Source organism: Suricata suricatta, chromosome 8 (genome assembly GCF_006229205.1).
Source record: "Suricata suricatta isolate VVHF042 chromosome 8, meerkat_22Aug2017_6uvM2_HiC, whole genome shotgun sequence".
Classification (NCBI taxonomy): domain Eukaryota; kingdom Metazoa; phylum Chordata; class Mammalia; order Carnivora; family Herpestidae; genus Suricata; species Suricata suricatta.
The window spans coordinates 106,987,710-107,001,121 of NC_043707.1; the positions used below are offsets into that span (position 1 = coordinate 106,987,710).

Sequence of the window (13,412 nt, forward strand, 5' to 3'; positions counted from 1 at the left end):
GAGGAGGAAAGGCAGGTTTTGGTGCAAAGTTGGGGAACCGTCACTAAGGGGTACCGAAGTACCTATGACACTTGGCTGACTGATACTATAGTTTTCTGAACCTGAAAGTTTAAAACAACAACAATAAAAAGTGTAAAACTCTCTTTAGTAGGTTATTTAAATGCATTGTCAATGCCTAAGGTGATTTTGTAGAGCCGCTCAAGGGAGTGGTCTGGAAGAAAACAAAACAAAGCTGGTGTTGTCCCCATCCTGGAAAGCTGAATGTGCTAGTGCGGTTGCTTTTGCTTCTGCTTCTCACAGAGGGATTTGTTCAGAGGACACACCCGCTGAGCCAGCTCTGGAGGTTGCTTATGGGGAAGTGAACATTCCAACTAATGGGCACACAGAGTGTGTAGCAACTTAGAAATCTTCCTCGTTGGCAGATCTCAAACTTCCTTTACTTACATATGCAAAGGTCTTGAGACATTGCAAAGTTGTGGTTTCTGAAGGCCCAGAGGCTTATCAGCCCCCTCTAAAAATACTCACCAAAAGCAGGCAAGAGGAACGGGTTGTAACAATAAACTCCCTTTAATTTCCTTCTCTGCTCCTGGTTTGTGCTTCTTCCATCTTGGCTGGAAAAACCGTAGCCTACTAATTGTGTGATTTCTCACCTTGTCTCCCCTTTCTCTTCTGTTCTCCACCCTCTCCTTGGTCTGTGGATTTCTCAGGTCTTCAGACATGTTGAAAAGAGTAAATATGTGTTTTTCTGAACCAGAATCTAGAGTGCTGGCTTAGCCTGGCGGAGAGAGAATGCAAATACAGCCTTTTCATCATAGTCTTTTCTGCCTGACCCTCAGTTAGGAAACCTCAGTGGCTCCTGAAGTCAGGCCTTCCATGTCACATTGTCACCATATCAAAGAGGTGAACCATAATATTTTAAAACCATTTTGACTCTCAGAACTGAAGAAATTTGTGTGATTAGATGTCCACTTCATGTCCCTGTGTAGCTTGGAGTTTGCAAGTTCAGTTTCTTTTTAGCAACCGGGCTCTTCAAATGTGAACTGTGGACCGATTCAGCTAGAGTGAAGAAATGAAAGGTGCTGTGCTAATGCTGTCATTATGCCTCATTTTGAGATTTCCAAGATGGGTAACAAAGCAGAATTAAGCAGAGCAACAGGTTTCCTTTTTGAGAAGTTAGGTATATTTTTAGCCTTTCTTTCTGCCCGAGCCAGCCAGATCCTCCTCATCCAAGGATCTGAAGTGCTGCATCCTGCTGCCCCCAACTGGATCTTTTTGGTGATGTTACCATGTCATGAAATCTTGATTATATGGCACTTAAATTTTTTTCTAAGCACTTTCATATATTTATATTAGATTTTCATAATAACATTGTTGGTTATATGGATCCGGAATTACCATAGTTATTTTATAGGTGGGAAAACTGAAGGATAGTCTTGTTAGTTGATTTATCTGAAGGTAAATAGTTGTTAAGAGGCAGAATTGGACTAAAATTCAGATCGCTTGCCTGCTATCCTGTTAGATTCTCTAGACTTTTGAAAATTCAGTATCACTCCCCCCACCACCGCCCAAATAGATATTAAGAACTTAAGTTTAGGCTTGGAGGAATTTTCCTTCTTTCTCTCTTGGAACGAGAAGGGAGATAATATGTCATATAAGGTTTGAATAAATTCATTACCTAATTGGCAGAAAAACTTGAGCTCCTGTTCTGTATGAGGTTTTATGACTCTCATGCTCTGGCTTCTAACTCTGTTATAAAGAACATGGACTCTGGGCCAGACTGTCTGGGTTTGAACCATAGATCTTAACTTATAAATGCCTTTAAAAATTTCGTTTTTCTGTTTTGTATTTATTTTTGAGAGGCAGAGAGAGACAGCACAAGCAGGGGAGGGTCAGAGAGAGAGGGAGACACAGAATCTGAAACAGGCTCCAGGCTCTGAGCTGTCAGCACAGAGCCCAGCATGCGGCTCAAACTGTGAGATCATGACCTGAAGCAAAGCCGGATGCTTAACCAACTGAGCCACCCAGGCACCCCCTAAATGCCTTTTATAAAATGAGAATAATAATACACTTAACTCATAGGATTATGTGCAGATTAAATGAGATAATTAATGTAAAGTTCTTAGACGAGTGCCTGACACAAAGTAAACACTATATAAATAAATATTAACTGATGCTATCCTTGTTTTGTTATTGTTACTCTTATTAGAATCTCTTTATAAAAAAGTTTATTTGTTCTTTAAAAAAAAAGAGGAAAGCAGCCCTTCACGGCTATGTAGAAATGACAGCCAAATTTATCTAAAGAGTACATTGTTAAATAGTTCCTCCACAGCCTTATTTCCCTTCTCCTTAGTTCACTTTGGCCTTACTCTGGTTTTTTTTATTTATTTATTTATTTATTTAAAAATTTTTAAAACTTATTTATTTTTTGAGAGACAGAGAGAAACAGAGCATGAGCAGGGAAGGGGCAGAGAGAGAAAGACAGAATTGGAAATAGGCTCCAGGCTCTGAGTTGTCAGCACAGAGCCCAACAGGGGCTCAAACCCACAAACCGTGAGATCATGACCTGAGCTGAAGTCAGACACTTAAACCGACTGAGCCACCCAGGAGCCCCATCGTACTCTGGTTTTAACCATCTGCTCTGGCCATAGTTGCCAATGACTTCTTAGTTGCAAGTTCAGTGGACACGTTTAATGCTTACCTAACTTGATCTTTAGAGCATTTGATACTTTTGGTCATTTCCTCCTTGGAATGTTCTACTTCTTTGGCTTCTATGGTAACATTCTTGCTTGGTTCTTCTTCCTCTGTCTGCTCCTTTAAATGTTACCATTCCTGAGGATTCTGTTAATTTTGCACCTTATATGTTAACCTCTAGACAATTTTATACATCCCTTGGCATCATGACTACTTCAGCTAATGTGAATGCCTCCTAAATGTTAGTCTGTAGCTTAGACTTTGTTTCTAAACTTGAAGTTGATTCTCTATAGGGCATCTCCACCTCGGCTATCCCCAAAGCCCTTAAATTCAACCTGTCCCAGCCAAACTCACTATCTTTTCACCTTGCTTCTTCTAAAAACCTGGCCTTCTATTTTGTGGATATTTAATAATGGCATCCAGGGACCAATAACCCAGAATCAACCTAGAGTTTTCTGTTGCCCTCATCCTCCCCATCCAGACAGCCATCAAGGTTTTGTTTGTTGGTTTGACTCTGCCATCTAGAAGTATATTTTGAATCTTGCTCTGTTCCAGTGCTTCCGCTGTTGCCTTAACTGAGGCACCCTTCCTTCACTAGGATTATTGTAATAATTGCCTATTTATCCCTCTCCATATTCTCCATCTAATCCACTAATCATACCATTGCTTAAATAATCTTTTCTTTAAAAAGCAAATATGGGGGCACGTTGGTGGCTCATTCAGTTGAGCATTCGGCTCAGGTCATGATCTCATTTGTGAGTCCAAGCCCTGTGCTGGGCTCTCTGTGCTGACCATGCAGAGCCTGCTTGGCATTCTCTCTCCTTCTCTCTCTGTCCCCTATCCCGGAACTCATGCTCTCTTTCTCTAAAAATAAATAAATAAACTTTTTAAAAAATAATAAAAATATAGGGGCACCTGGGTGGCTCAGTCAGTTGAGCGTCTGACTTTGACTCAAGTCATGATCTCATGGTTTGTGAGTTCGAGCCCCATATCAGGCTCTATGCTGACAGCCTGGACCCTGGAGTTCGCTTCAAATTCTGTGTCTCCCTTTCTCTCCCCTTCTCCCATTTGTGCTCTGTCTCAAAAATAAACATTAAAAATTGTTTTTAAATAATAAAAAAAATAAAAAGCAAACATGAACATTTCCCTCTTCTGCTTAAAAGGTGTATTTTGTTCCCAATAGACAGATAAAGTCCATATATCTTAGCAAAGCATATTGGCCTCATCTGTTTCTACTATTCATGCCACATGCACGCTGGCCATATTGAGTATTTTAGTTTCCTGAATGTACCATGCACTTAACCTATAACGTTGCATGTGTTGCTCTGTATGGATTGTCTTTCTTTCCTGCTCCTGCAGGTTATCCTTTTGACTCTTTTTTCCCTCTGTACAGCCTCCTCTGACATGCCCAGATTGACTTTGTAACTTTATGCACTCATAGTGCTGTTGTACCTGTACAAAGCTATATTATAGCATTTTACCACATGATATAGTTTGTCTGTACCCTTAATAGATTGTGTCTTTATCTTCTAGATGTTTACTCTAATGGTTTTACCACCAACCTAAACATTACTGACAAATTATGGCTGAGTTTTCCTTCTATTTTGCAGTATATCAACTCTGGGAACCTGGAACAATTACTAGACAGTAACCTGCATTTGCCCTGGAGTGTGAGGGTGAAACTGGCCTATGACATAGCAGTGGGCCTCAGCTACCTTCACTTCAAAGGCATTTTTCATCGGGACCTCACATCTAAGGTATGAAGGCTTTTCTTGCACAACTCTTTGAGACACTGTCTTCCATTACCAAGAAAGCTATGTTAAAAAAAAAACCCCAATCACTAATGAGCTTTGAAATAATGGAGATCTCATATAAATTTTTTAATAATTTTTTTAATGTTTTATTTATTTTTGATACAAAGAGAGACAGAGCATGAGAGGGGGAGGGACAGAGAGAGAAGGAGACACAGAACCGGAAGCAGGCTCCAGGCTCTGAGCTAGTTGTCAGCACAGAGCCCGATGGGGGGCTCAAACCCACGAATGTGAGATCTGACCTGAGCCGAAGTTGGAGGCTTAACCGACTGAGCCACCCAGGCGCACCAGATCTCATATAAATTTAACATTCAATCACAGAGAATACAATTTACTACTCTGTATAGCTAGTCCTTGGAAAGCCGACCTTTCAGCAGGATTGAGTGTTGAGTGCTGAACCAGGCAACACTTAAGAACCTTAATGCTTGACTTCAATATGAATGTATGTTGCAGGAGCATTTGGCATGAGGAGGGCTAAGAGATAATAGCCTTATAGGAGTGACAGCAGTCAAGGCAAGTTGGGAACCTATGGCTTAGTGTTCTTTCTCATGGCCTCCAGGAAGTGGCTCTTAACTGAGAACAGGAGTCCACTGGATTTGTCATTTGAGGGCCATAACGTACTGACCCATTTTCTGTCTGTGAGGTCGAGTTTCTGCCATTCTGCCAGCTCTTCTCTGGCATCAGCTAGTTTCTTACTTTTCAAATTGCTATGTGACCAGCTTGGAGAAGAGTTGCTTTTAGAGGATGTTGGCCATGCTACAAGGCAGGAATCTCAGGGCCAAGTGGCCCAGGACACCACCATAACAAGGCTTATATAAATAGTACAGTTTTATCATTGACAGGGGAACTGTAAATCATTTAATAGGATTTCTCTGCAAGAGCAATTTAAAGTCTTCTATGGAGGTTTAGAGTTTTGTACTTGCCCAAGAATAGCTGTCATTTCATTCTCCACTCTCAGCACCTACACAGACATGCATATACATACTCCTGTACCCCTTCTGTCATGAATGAGGGGTAAGAGAACTTGTTATAAGAAAAAGTTTGCAAAGGAGCACAAGCAAGCTGTACTCTCAGAGCCAATAAGGCCTAGAGCAGTAAGTCATTGGCTACCTCTCACTACAGGGGTTCTGGTATTCCAAACAGCAGTACTACCCCTGAGGGGCCCTGCCATTGCTTTATAAACTACTATAGAGAAAATAGCTTTGGGGAGGTGAATGCAGGGCCGCTGGGTGTGGTAGGGCTGTTTGTAGTCAGCTGATATCTTACTGAAATAGCATTAAGACTGGCAAATGGAATCCAGGGACCAACTGAGGCCTACTTATGAGGAGTCCTTTATCTTTTCTGGCACCTGGAAGGTGGGTTGGGACCTGGAAGGTGTCATCTTATCCCTTTGTTAGCCTTCTCTCCTTCCCTGGAAAGTTAGAAAATCAAGACTAAGAAAACTGCATGTGTTCTAGGTAAATGGGTGGGCTCTATATCAAGACACTGCCTCAGACTGATAGCCTTCTCTCACCTCGAGCGTGCAGCCAGAATCAAGTCTTTGCTTCCTACTGAAAGAAATGTCATTTCTCCCAAGGTGGAGGGAGATCCTGACGAGTTATTTGTGTAGGTATTTCCCCCACACCTACATGAGTGTCTCTTATGCTGGGCACCCTGGGTGAAGGAATATTAGGAAAGGAAAATTTCTGATCTAGAGGTACTTATAGTCTTTTGGGAAATAACTAAAGAACAGCCCACAGTATTTAATAAATTGAGTGTTCAGCTTCAGATCATAGGCTTTGGGAAAAGAAATGTCACTAGGTAAGGGTAGCTAGGCTTTCTGGAGCAAAGCTCCCTTCCTTCTTAAGAGCTGATCATATTCCCTTCTGTGCCTCCAAAGCACTTTGTCCCATTGTGCTAGTGTCCACATGTAGTTCTGTCTGGGCTTGTCATATTGTACTGTAAAAATGACTAACCTCTTTGGACCTACAGGTCCATTTCCTAATAGGGAGTGGGTATCCCCTTAAGAAGAAAAATTAGTAACTTAAAAGAACTCTCTCTGTCTCTGGGCTGTGATTTCTTGAGTCTGAACTAAAAGGAGATATTTAGGATACATCCATGTTGTTAGAAAAAATTACTTTGCAACCTGGAGACAGGTTGGGAAGTGCACTTTAGGGAATCTCAAGTTCAGGAAAAACAAATGGGGGCATCAGGTGGCTCAGTCAGTTTAATGTCCAACTCTTGATTTTGGTTCAGGCCATGATCTCACGGTTCATGAGACTGAGCCCCAGCATGGAGATCTGTGCTGACAGTGTGGAGCCTGCTTGGGATTCTCTCTCACTACTCTCTCTGCCCCTCCCCTGCTAGTACTTGCTCTCTCTTTCAAAATAAACAAAAACAAAATAAGTAAAAAATTTTTGACAAATATTTTCAAAAAATTTTTAAAAATTTCTTTTTAAAAAATTTTTTTAGTGTTTTTTAATTTATTTTTGAGAGACAGAGAAAAACAGCATGAGCTGGGGAGGGTCAGAGAGAGAGGGAGACAGAATCCGAAGCAGGCTTCAGGCTCTGAGCTAGCCACCAGCACAGAGCCTGACGCGGGGCTCGAACCCATGAACTGTGAGATCATGACCTGAGCTGAAGCCGGACGCTCAACCAACTGAGCCACCCAGGCAGCCCCTAAAAAAATTCCTTAATTAAAAAACTCAATTTATGAGCTCCATCAAAAAGTGGCAATCTCCACACACAGGCTTTTACCAGTAGCTCTAGGAACTAGTACTACACATGACATTTGGCTTATAGGAGCAGCTGAGAGCAGTTTGCTTTTACTTAATACCATTACTTTTTAGGTTACCTCTAGGAGTGTGAAATATGAATTGTGCCTCTATTCTTGGTTGTTGGGTTTTTGGTTTTGGTTTTTCATTGACGCCAAAGAAGCCACTCAGGTGATTCCACTAGAATGGAAAGCCTATGATATAGCCTATAGTCTTAGGCTATATCACACAACTAGGAGCAGAAACGCCAGTTTTCAGAGACTGAAGACAGTAGGAATTAGGAACAAAGTTGAATGCTGGAGAGACAAAGTATGTTAGGGCACCCTATAGTAGTTGTTTTTTTAATATAATGAGAAACATCAATAACCTTTGGGAACCATTCATATTGTACTGTTAGAAGACCTAGTATTGGAGACATAGACATTACTGGAACCCAATCTTTATCATCCATGGGCTCTTAGTCTTGTTGGGGAGACAGGTATGTGAAGATTATTACATAAGAGCTATGGTAAAGATACGGGATCACAGGGTGGGGTAGAGGGCAAGCCATGGGACACATTATAGTACACCAGATAATCAGTCTTCTAGGAGACTTGGACCGTAGCAACCTCTGGGCATTCAGGAGGGCCGTTCAGTCTCTGATCTCCCTGTTCTGTGAAAGAACCTCTGAACCTTTCTTGAGATGTAGAATCAATACTTTCCTCTCTAGCGGGGTTAATGGAGTGAATTTGTGTGAGGGGAAAGAGGTGATGGCACATGAAAGCCATTTTGTTGTTGCAGAAATAGATTTAGCTTGGAGCTAACATTAACAAATGGACTTGGGGCACCTGGGTGGCTTAGTCGGTTAAGCGTCCAACTTCCGGCTCAGGTCATGATCTCACAGTTTGTGGGTTCAAGCCCTGTGTCAGGCTCTGTGCTGACAACTAGCTCAGAGCCTGGAGTCTGTCTTCAGATTCTGTGTCTCCCTCTCTCTTACCCTCCCCTGCTCATACTCTCTCTCTCTCTCTCAAAAATAAATAAAAACATAAAAACAAAAAAAAAAAACCCATCCCAAACGGACTTGACATTTCTTCACTCAGCAGTTTTATTCAATGCCAATACTGACTGTGCAGCTGTTCTAGGAGACTTTAGGAACTGCCCTCAGGTATCTACTTCAGTTCTGTAGGATTTGTGTTGGCTTCCAGAAATGCACTCATCCCTACCCTTTTTGAGTCTCTTGTCAGCTCAGTCCCCACAATGGAGAGCTGAATGTATGATTAGTGCATACCTTTGACACATGTGAAAAGAAACCCAATTGTTCCAATTATCTGCCCAAACTTTCATATAACAAACTTTTGGTAAGCCCTTTCTGTGTCTCTTCTAGGTTTTGAGACACAGAGATGAATGGGATCCTTCACTGTCTTTGAAGAGGCAAACATAGAAGTCTCTCTGCTATAGTGTGAGGGATTACAGTAGGAGTGAGGACAGGAATGGGAGCCAGGCAGTAGCAGTGTGTGGCCTCCTTTTTGAACCTGAAAAGGTCAACCCTCACCTCAGGGAAGTCTGTCTGAGCCTTTCTTTCTTTCTTACATTTCTTTATTTTTTGAGATAGTGAGCAGGGAGCATGAGCATGGACAGGGAGAGTCAGAGAGAAGACACAGAATCTGAAGCAGGCTCCAGGCTCTGAGCAAGCATTCAGCACAAAGCCCGATGTGGGGCTTGAACCCACCAACCGTGAGATCATGACCTGAGCCAAAGTCGGATGCTTAACTGACTGAGCCACTCAGGCACCCCTGTCTGAGCCTTTCTTATGTTGTGTGCGCTTACTCTAGGCAAAGATACCTTTTTTTTTCCCTTCCAAATTTGTATTTGAAGTCTAGTTAGTTAACATAGTGTAATATTGGTTTCACGGGTAGAATTTAGGGATTCATTACTTACATATAAAACCCAGTGCTCATCATAACAAGTGCCTTCTTTAGTACCCATCACCCATTTAGCTCACCCCCACCCGCCCCCCTCCATCAACCCTCAGTATATTCTCTATCACTGAGTCTCTTACGGTTTGTTTCTTTCTTTTCCTCCCTTCCCATATGCTCATGTTTTGTTTCTTAAATTCCATGAGTGAAATCATATGGTGTTTGTCTTTCTCTGAGTGATGTATTTCACTTAGCATAATACACTATAGCTCTAACTATGTCGTGGAAATGGCAAGAATTTCATTCTTTTTGATGGCTGAATAATATTCCAGTGCACACACACGCATGCACACACACATATACACACTCCATATCTTCTTTATCAGTCAGTGGGCATTTGGGCTCTTTCCATAGTTTGGCTATTGTTGATAATGCCGCTATAAACATTGATTGGTTTTCAGTATCCCATCTTTGTCTTTGGCTACAATGCCCAGCTATTGGCTGTGAGAAACTTTAAGAGGAGCAGTGGTCATCCCCCAGACCAGAGGCAAACTGGGTAGTGTTGCCTCCGGTTGTGGGGCCCTGATCATCCCTGCCTTGGCCATCTCTCAGCTGTTGAGAGAAGCTACTGTGAAGTCACGTACTCCTAGATGGATGATTTACAGTGAGTGGACAGTAGAAGTCCATGACTGTGAAGATGGAACAGAAACCACAGAGCTTTGACAAAGGCAGTGTACTGTGGCCATGTTCTGTTCCTTATCTCCTGCTCCCAGGCTGAATTTACAGGGCAGTTTCTGAGGGCTTTAAAGCAATAGTAAGTAGGACTTTAGACTGAGCCTTGGAGACAGGAGAACACAGTTGTAGATGAAATAGGAGGGGAGAAAAATAGGTGACACATCTGAGCTGCCATTGCCTCATTATTCTGTGCCCTATAGCCTGGGCTTCGGCTGTTTAATAGGCAAGCTGGCCTAGGGCCCATCTTCTCATGGTTGTAGTCAGGGGGTTAGGGGGTGCTGAGCCAGCAGAACTTGATGGGAAGGCCAAAGCCAGGACAAGTACAAGGATGGTCCTATTTGGAAGCCAGAAATGATGCAGGTCTACTGGGACCCAGGGTAAATGTGATGAAATCACAGGCTTCCTCCAGCTCAGGGAGAGACTAGTATGATAATGTCAAGGCCAAAGTAAGGGGGTGATTGGTACCTGAGGTAGAGGTGACTTGGCAACTGCATGCCAAACCTGGTGAGGAGGGTAGGTTTGGGTCAAATAGGGTCTTTCTGGCCCCAGAAATGTCCCTGAGCCAAGAATCCTTACTCTCTTCTGCCTTTGGAGGAAGAGGGTGGTGTGAGGTGAGTGAGTGGTGTAGGGTTATTTTGAATGTAGCTTTTTGGGGAGAGCGGGTTGCTGCTTTGTGTTTATTTACAAGTCATTTGTGTTCATCCTTTCTCTGGGGACTGAATGCTATGAGAGAGGCCTGAACCAGAACCTGCTCTCTGTTAGACTGTAAGAGGAAGTGGCAGAGAGGAGTTAAAGAAGCTGAGAAGAGAGAGCGTCATGAGAGTTGAGAGAGCATTCCAAATGGAAGGGAGTAGTGGAAGCAAAGACAAAGGCTTGAAGGGGGGCTGTTCAGGCTTCACAGGTCAGGCTTGTGTGCGACAAGTTTAGATGGAGATGTGTGCATAGGAGCAGCAGGGTTGGGGAGAGGTAGGCCAGTTGGTTAGAGCCAGATCATAGAATTTTAATGCCAGAGAAGAGATTGGTTGTGATCCTCTGAGCAGTGAAAGGTGTGCAGGCCTGGGCCGTTGTCCTACACTTAGATTACTTTGAGTCTCTGCATTCTGAGGAAGAGGGTGGGAGGCAGGGGCCTGATAGTCCATCTTCCTCCACTAGATTGTAAGCTCTAAGAGGACAAAGATTATCTGTTCACTGAGGTATCTCTGGCACTTAGAACCATGCCTAGTATATAAAAAGCAAAGATAAATATTTGTTTGAAGCGTATGAATCTTATGGCAGCCACCTAAGCTCTAGGCCTAACTCATCTCACATGGCTAACAGCGTCCCTAGGTCTGACCACTGGAGTCAGCCTGAGTGCAGTTTCACCAAGGAGAAGCCAAGGTGCCCTGTGGCAGGGAGGGGTGGTGGTAACTCTATGGCTGGCTGGTCCCCCTTCTGAGCCACATTGTCTTCTTCTTTGGGAACCCTAGAACTGCCTGATAAAGAGGGATGAGAATGGTTACTCTGCAGTGGTAGCTGACTTTGGCCTCGCTGAGAAGATTCCTGACGTCAGGTGGGTAGCCCTAATAGGTACTGGGCTCACAGAAGAGACTGAAGCAAAGGGAAAACTCCAGCCTCCTCCCCAGAGGCCAGAAGTTGGTTACAGCTCAATCTCAGCTCCCTAAATTTGGTCAGTCTTAAGTCTGTGTCCATTCTCCAGGGAGAGGAATTCCCAATGGTTAGATATCCTGATGAACCAGCCAGTGGCAAGCTCATTTTCCATATCATCTCTCCCCTCACCCCCACCCCACAGCATGGGGAATGAGAAGCTGGCTGTGGTGGGCTCACCCTTCTGGATGGCACCCGAGGTTCTCCGAGATGAGCCCTACAATGAAAAGGTGAGTCTGGGGACCCCAGGGCCTGGTTCTCCTTAGAATCCACTTTTAGCAGAAAGTGTCCAGGATCACCCAGTATGTTCACAGTAAGGATCTACATTCTGCTCAGAGCAGGGTTGGTACTTGGCAGCTGCCCAGTAAGTGAACTGAATGAAATACAGGGCTTAGGCCTGGGCTGGTAGACCTGAGGGGCAGAGACCCCACCTCTCACCCCACTGAGGAAACTGAGATCTCACTACCCACCAGGCGGATGTGTTCTCTTATGGTATCATCCTCTGTGAGATCATCGCCCGCATCCAAGCTGATCCAGACTATCTTCCTCGCACAGAGGTGAGCTGCAGGCATAGGGGATAGTGCCACTGGGATGGGGCTGGTTTTGAGGCTGTGGAACTGTTGTTCCTGGGGGCGAGTTGCCAGAATTGTCTGTGTGGTTACTTCTTTGGGGCAATTCTCAGCCTCTCCTAAGCAGGGCAGAATGGATGGAGGGATTAATGACCAGTCTACCAATGTCCCCTCCCCACCATACCCATTCACAGAACTTCGGGCTAGACTATGACGCTTTCCAGCATATGGTGGGAGACTGTCCCCCAGACTTTCTGCAGCTCACCTTCAACTGCTGTAATGTGAGTGTCTCCCCTCCCCTCCCCCAGCTTTGGTCAGGGACTGGCTGAACCGCTTTCACCTGGTTAGGACTGTAGGGACAGGCTGCTCATTAAGATTCATCAGGAGCCTCATTTTCATTGTTGAGTGGCAGTGCCCATGTCCCTTCCTCCAGGCCCAACGGACTGTCCAGAGCCCTGGACCAAGAAAAGGAAAACTGCTTTGTATTGTAGTCTTCGGCCTGCAGGGTCGACTCACCACCTCTTGCTTTGGATATTGATAGAGCTCTGGTCAGGTTTCGACTGGACTTTGCATCCAGCTGGTTTGGTCTCAAGGCCTATTGGGAAGAACCTTTGTTAGCCCTCACTTTATATAGCTCTGGTGCGGACCTACCAGAGGTAGCCGGGGTTTGTCCAGGTAGCTCCCTGGACTATGTTTCCCAGAGAAACATGCTAGCAGCAGAACTCAAGAATAGAACAAACTAATGTTAACCATACTCTTTTGGAGGGTTCTGTGCCCAACAAGGGGATAAGACACACACAGAAAGGGTGCTGACAGGGAAGGGTATTAGATAATAGCATCTCCCCTGATCTTAGCCCTGGGAATTACCCTCATGGTCTGGGGCCTTCAGAAAAGATCTTGGGTGTACATCTGAATCTTAAAAGATGCCAGGAACAGACTCAAATGCCATCCTTGGGGTGGAAAATAGGAGGGCAGGGCTAATGGCTGGTGTGGATGACCACAGATGGACCCCAAACTGCGCCCATCCTTTGTGGAGATTGGAAAGACCTTGGAGGAAATTCTGAGCCATCTACAGGAAGAAGAGCTGGAGACAGAAAGGAAGCTACAGCCCACAGTCAAGGGTAAGACATAGACCATAGTGTTTCACCTGATCCCAAGGGAAGAAATTAGATGTGGGGCCTTCCTCTCTAGGGCTGATTGCAGAATCTCATGTCTGTCCAGAAGAAAGGGAGAGGGACAGGGAATGATGGAAGAAGTACTGGACTCTTTAAGAGTTATGATTTGGCATATTGCCTCCCTTGTTTTCTCACTGGT

General features: G+C 44.1%; 1 protein-coding gene across 1 annotated transcript in view; it reads left to right on the top strand.

The window, feature by feature from the left end:
* TESK2 (testis associated actin remodelling kinase 2) overlaps positions 1–13,412 on the top strand; it is a 100,782-nt gene that overhangs the window by 85,604 nt on the left and 1,766 nt on the right. Inside the window, exons 4-9 of the mRNA XM_029946016.1 lie at positions 4,302–4,448; positions 11,352–11,434; positions 11,675–11,759; positions 12,003–12,086; positions 12,293–12,379; positions 13,102–13,219. Of these exons, the coding sequence (XP_029801876.1) occupies positions 4,302–4,448; positions 11,352–11,434; positions 11,675–11,759; positions 12,003–12,086; positions 12,293–12,379; positions 13,102–13,219 (604 nt within the window). The remainder of the gene's footprint in view (positions 1–4,301; positions 4,449–11,351; positions 11,435–11,674; positions 11,760–12,002; positions 12,087–12,292; positions 12,380–13,101; positions 13,220–13,412) is intronic.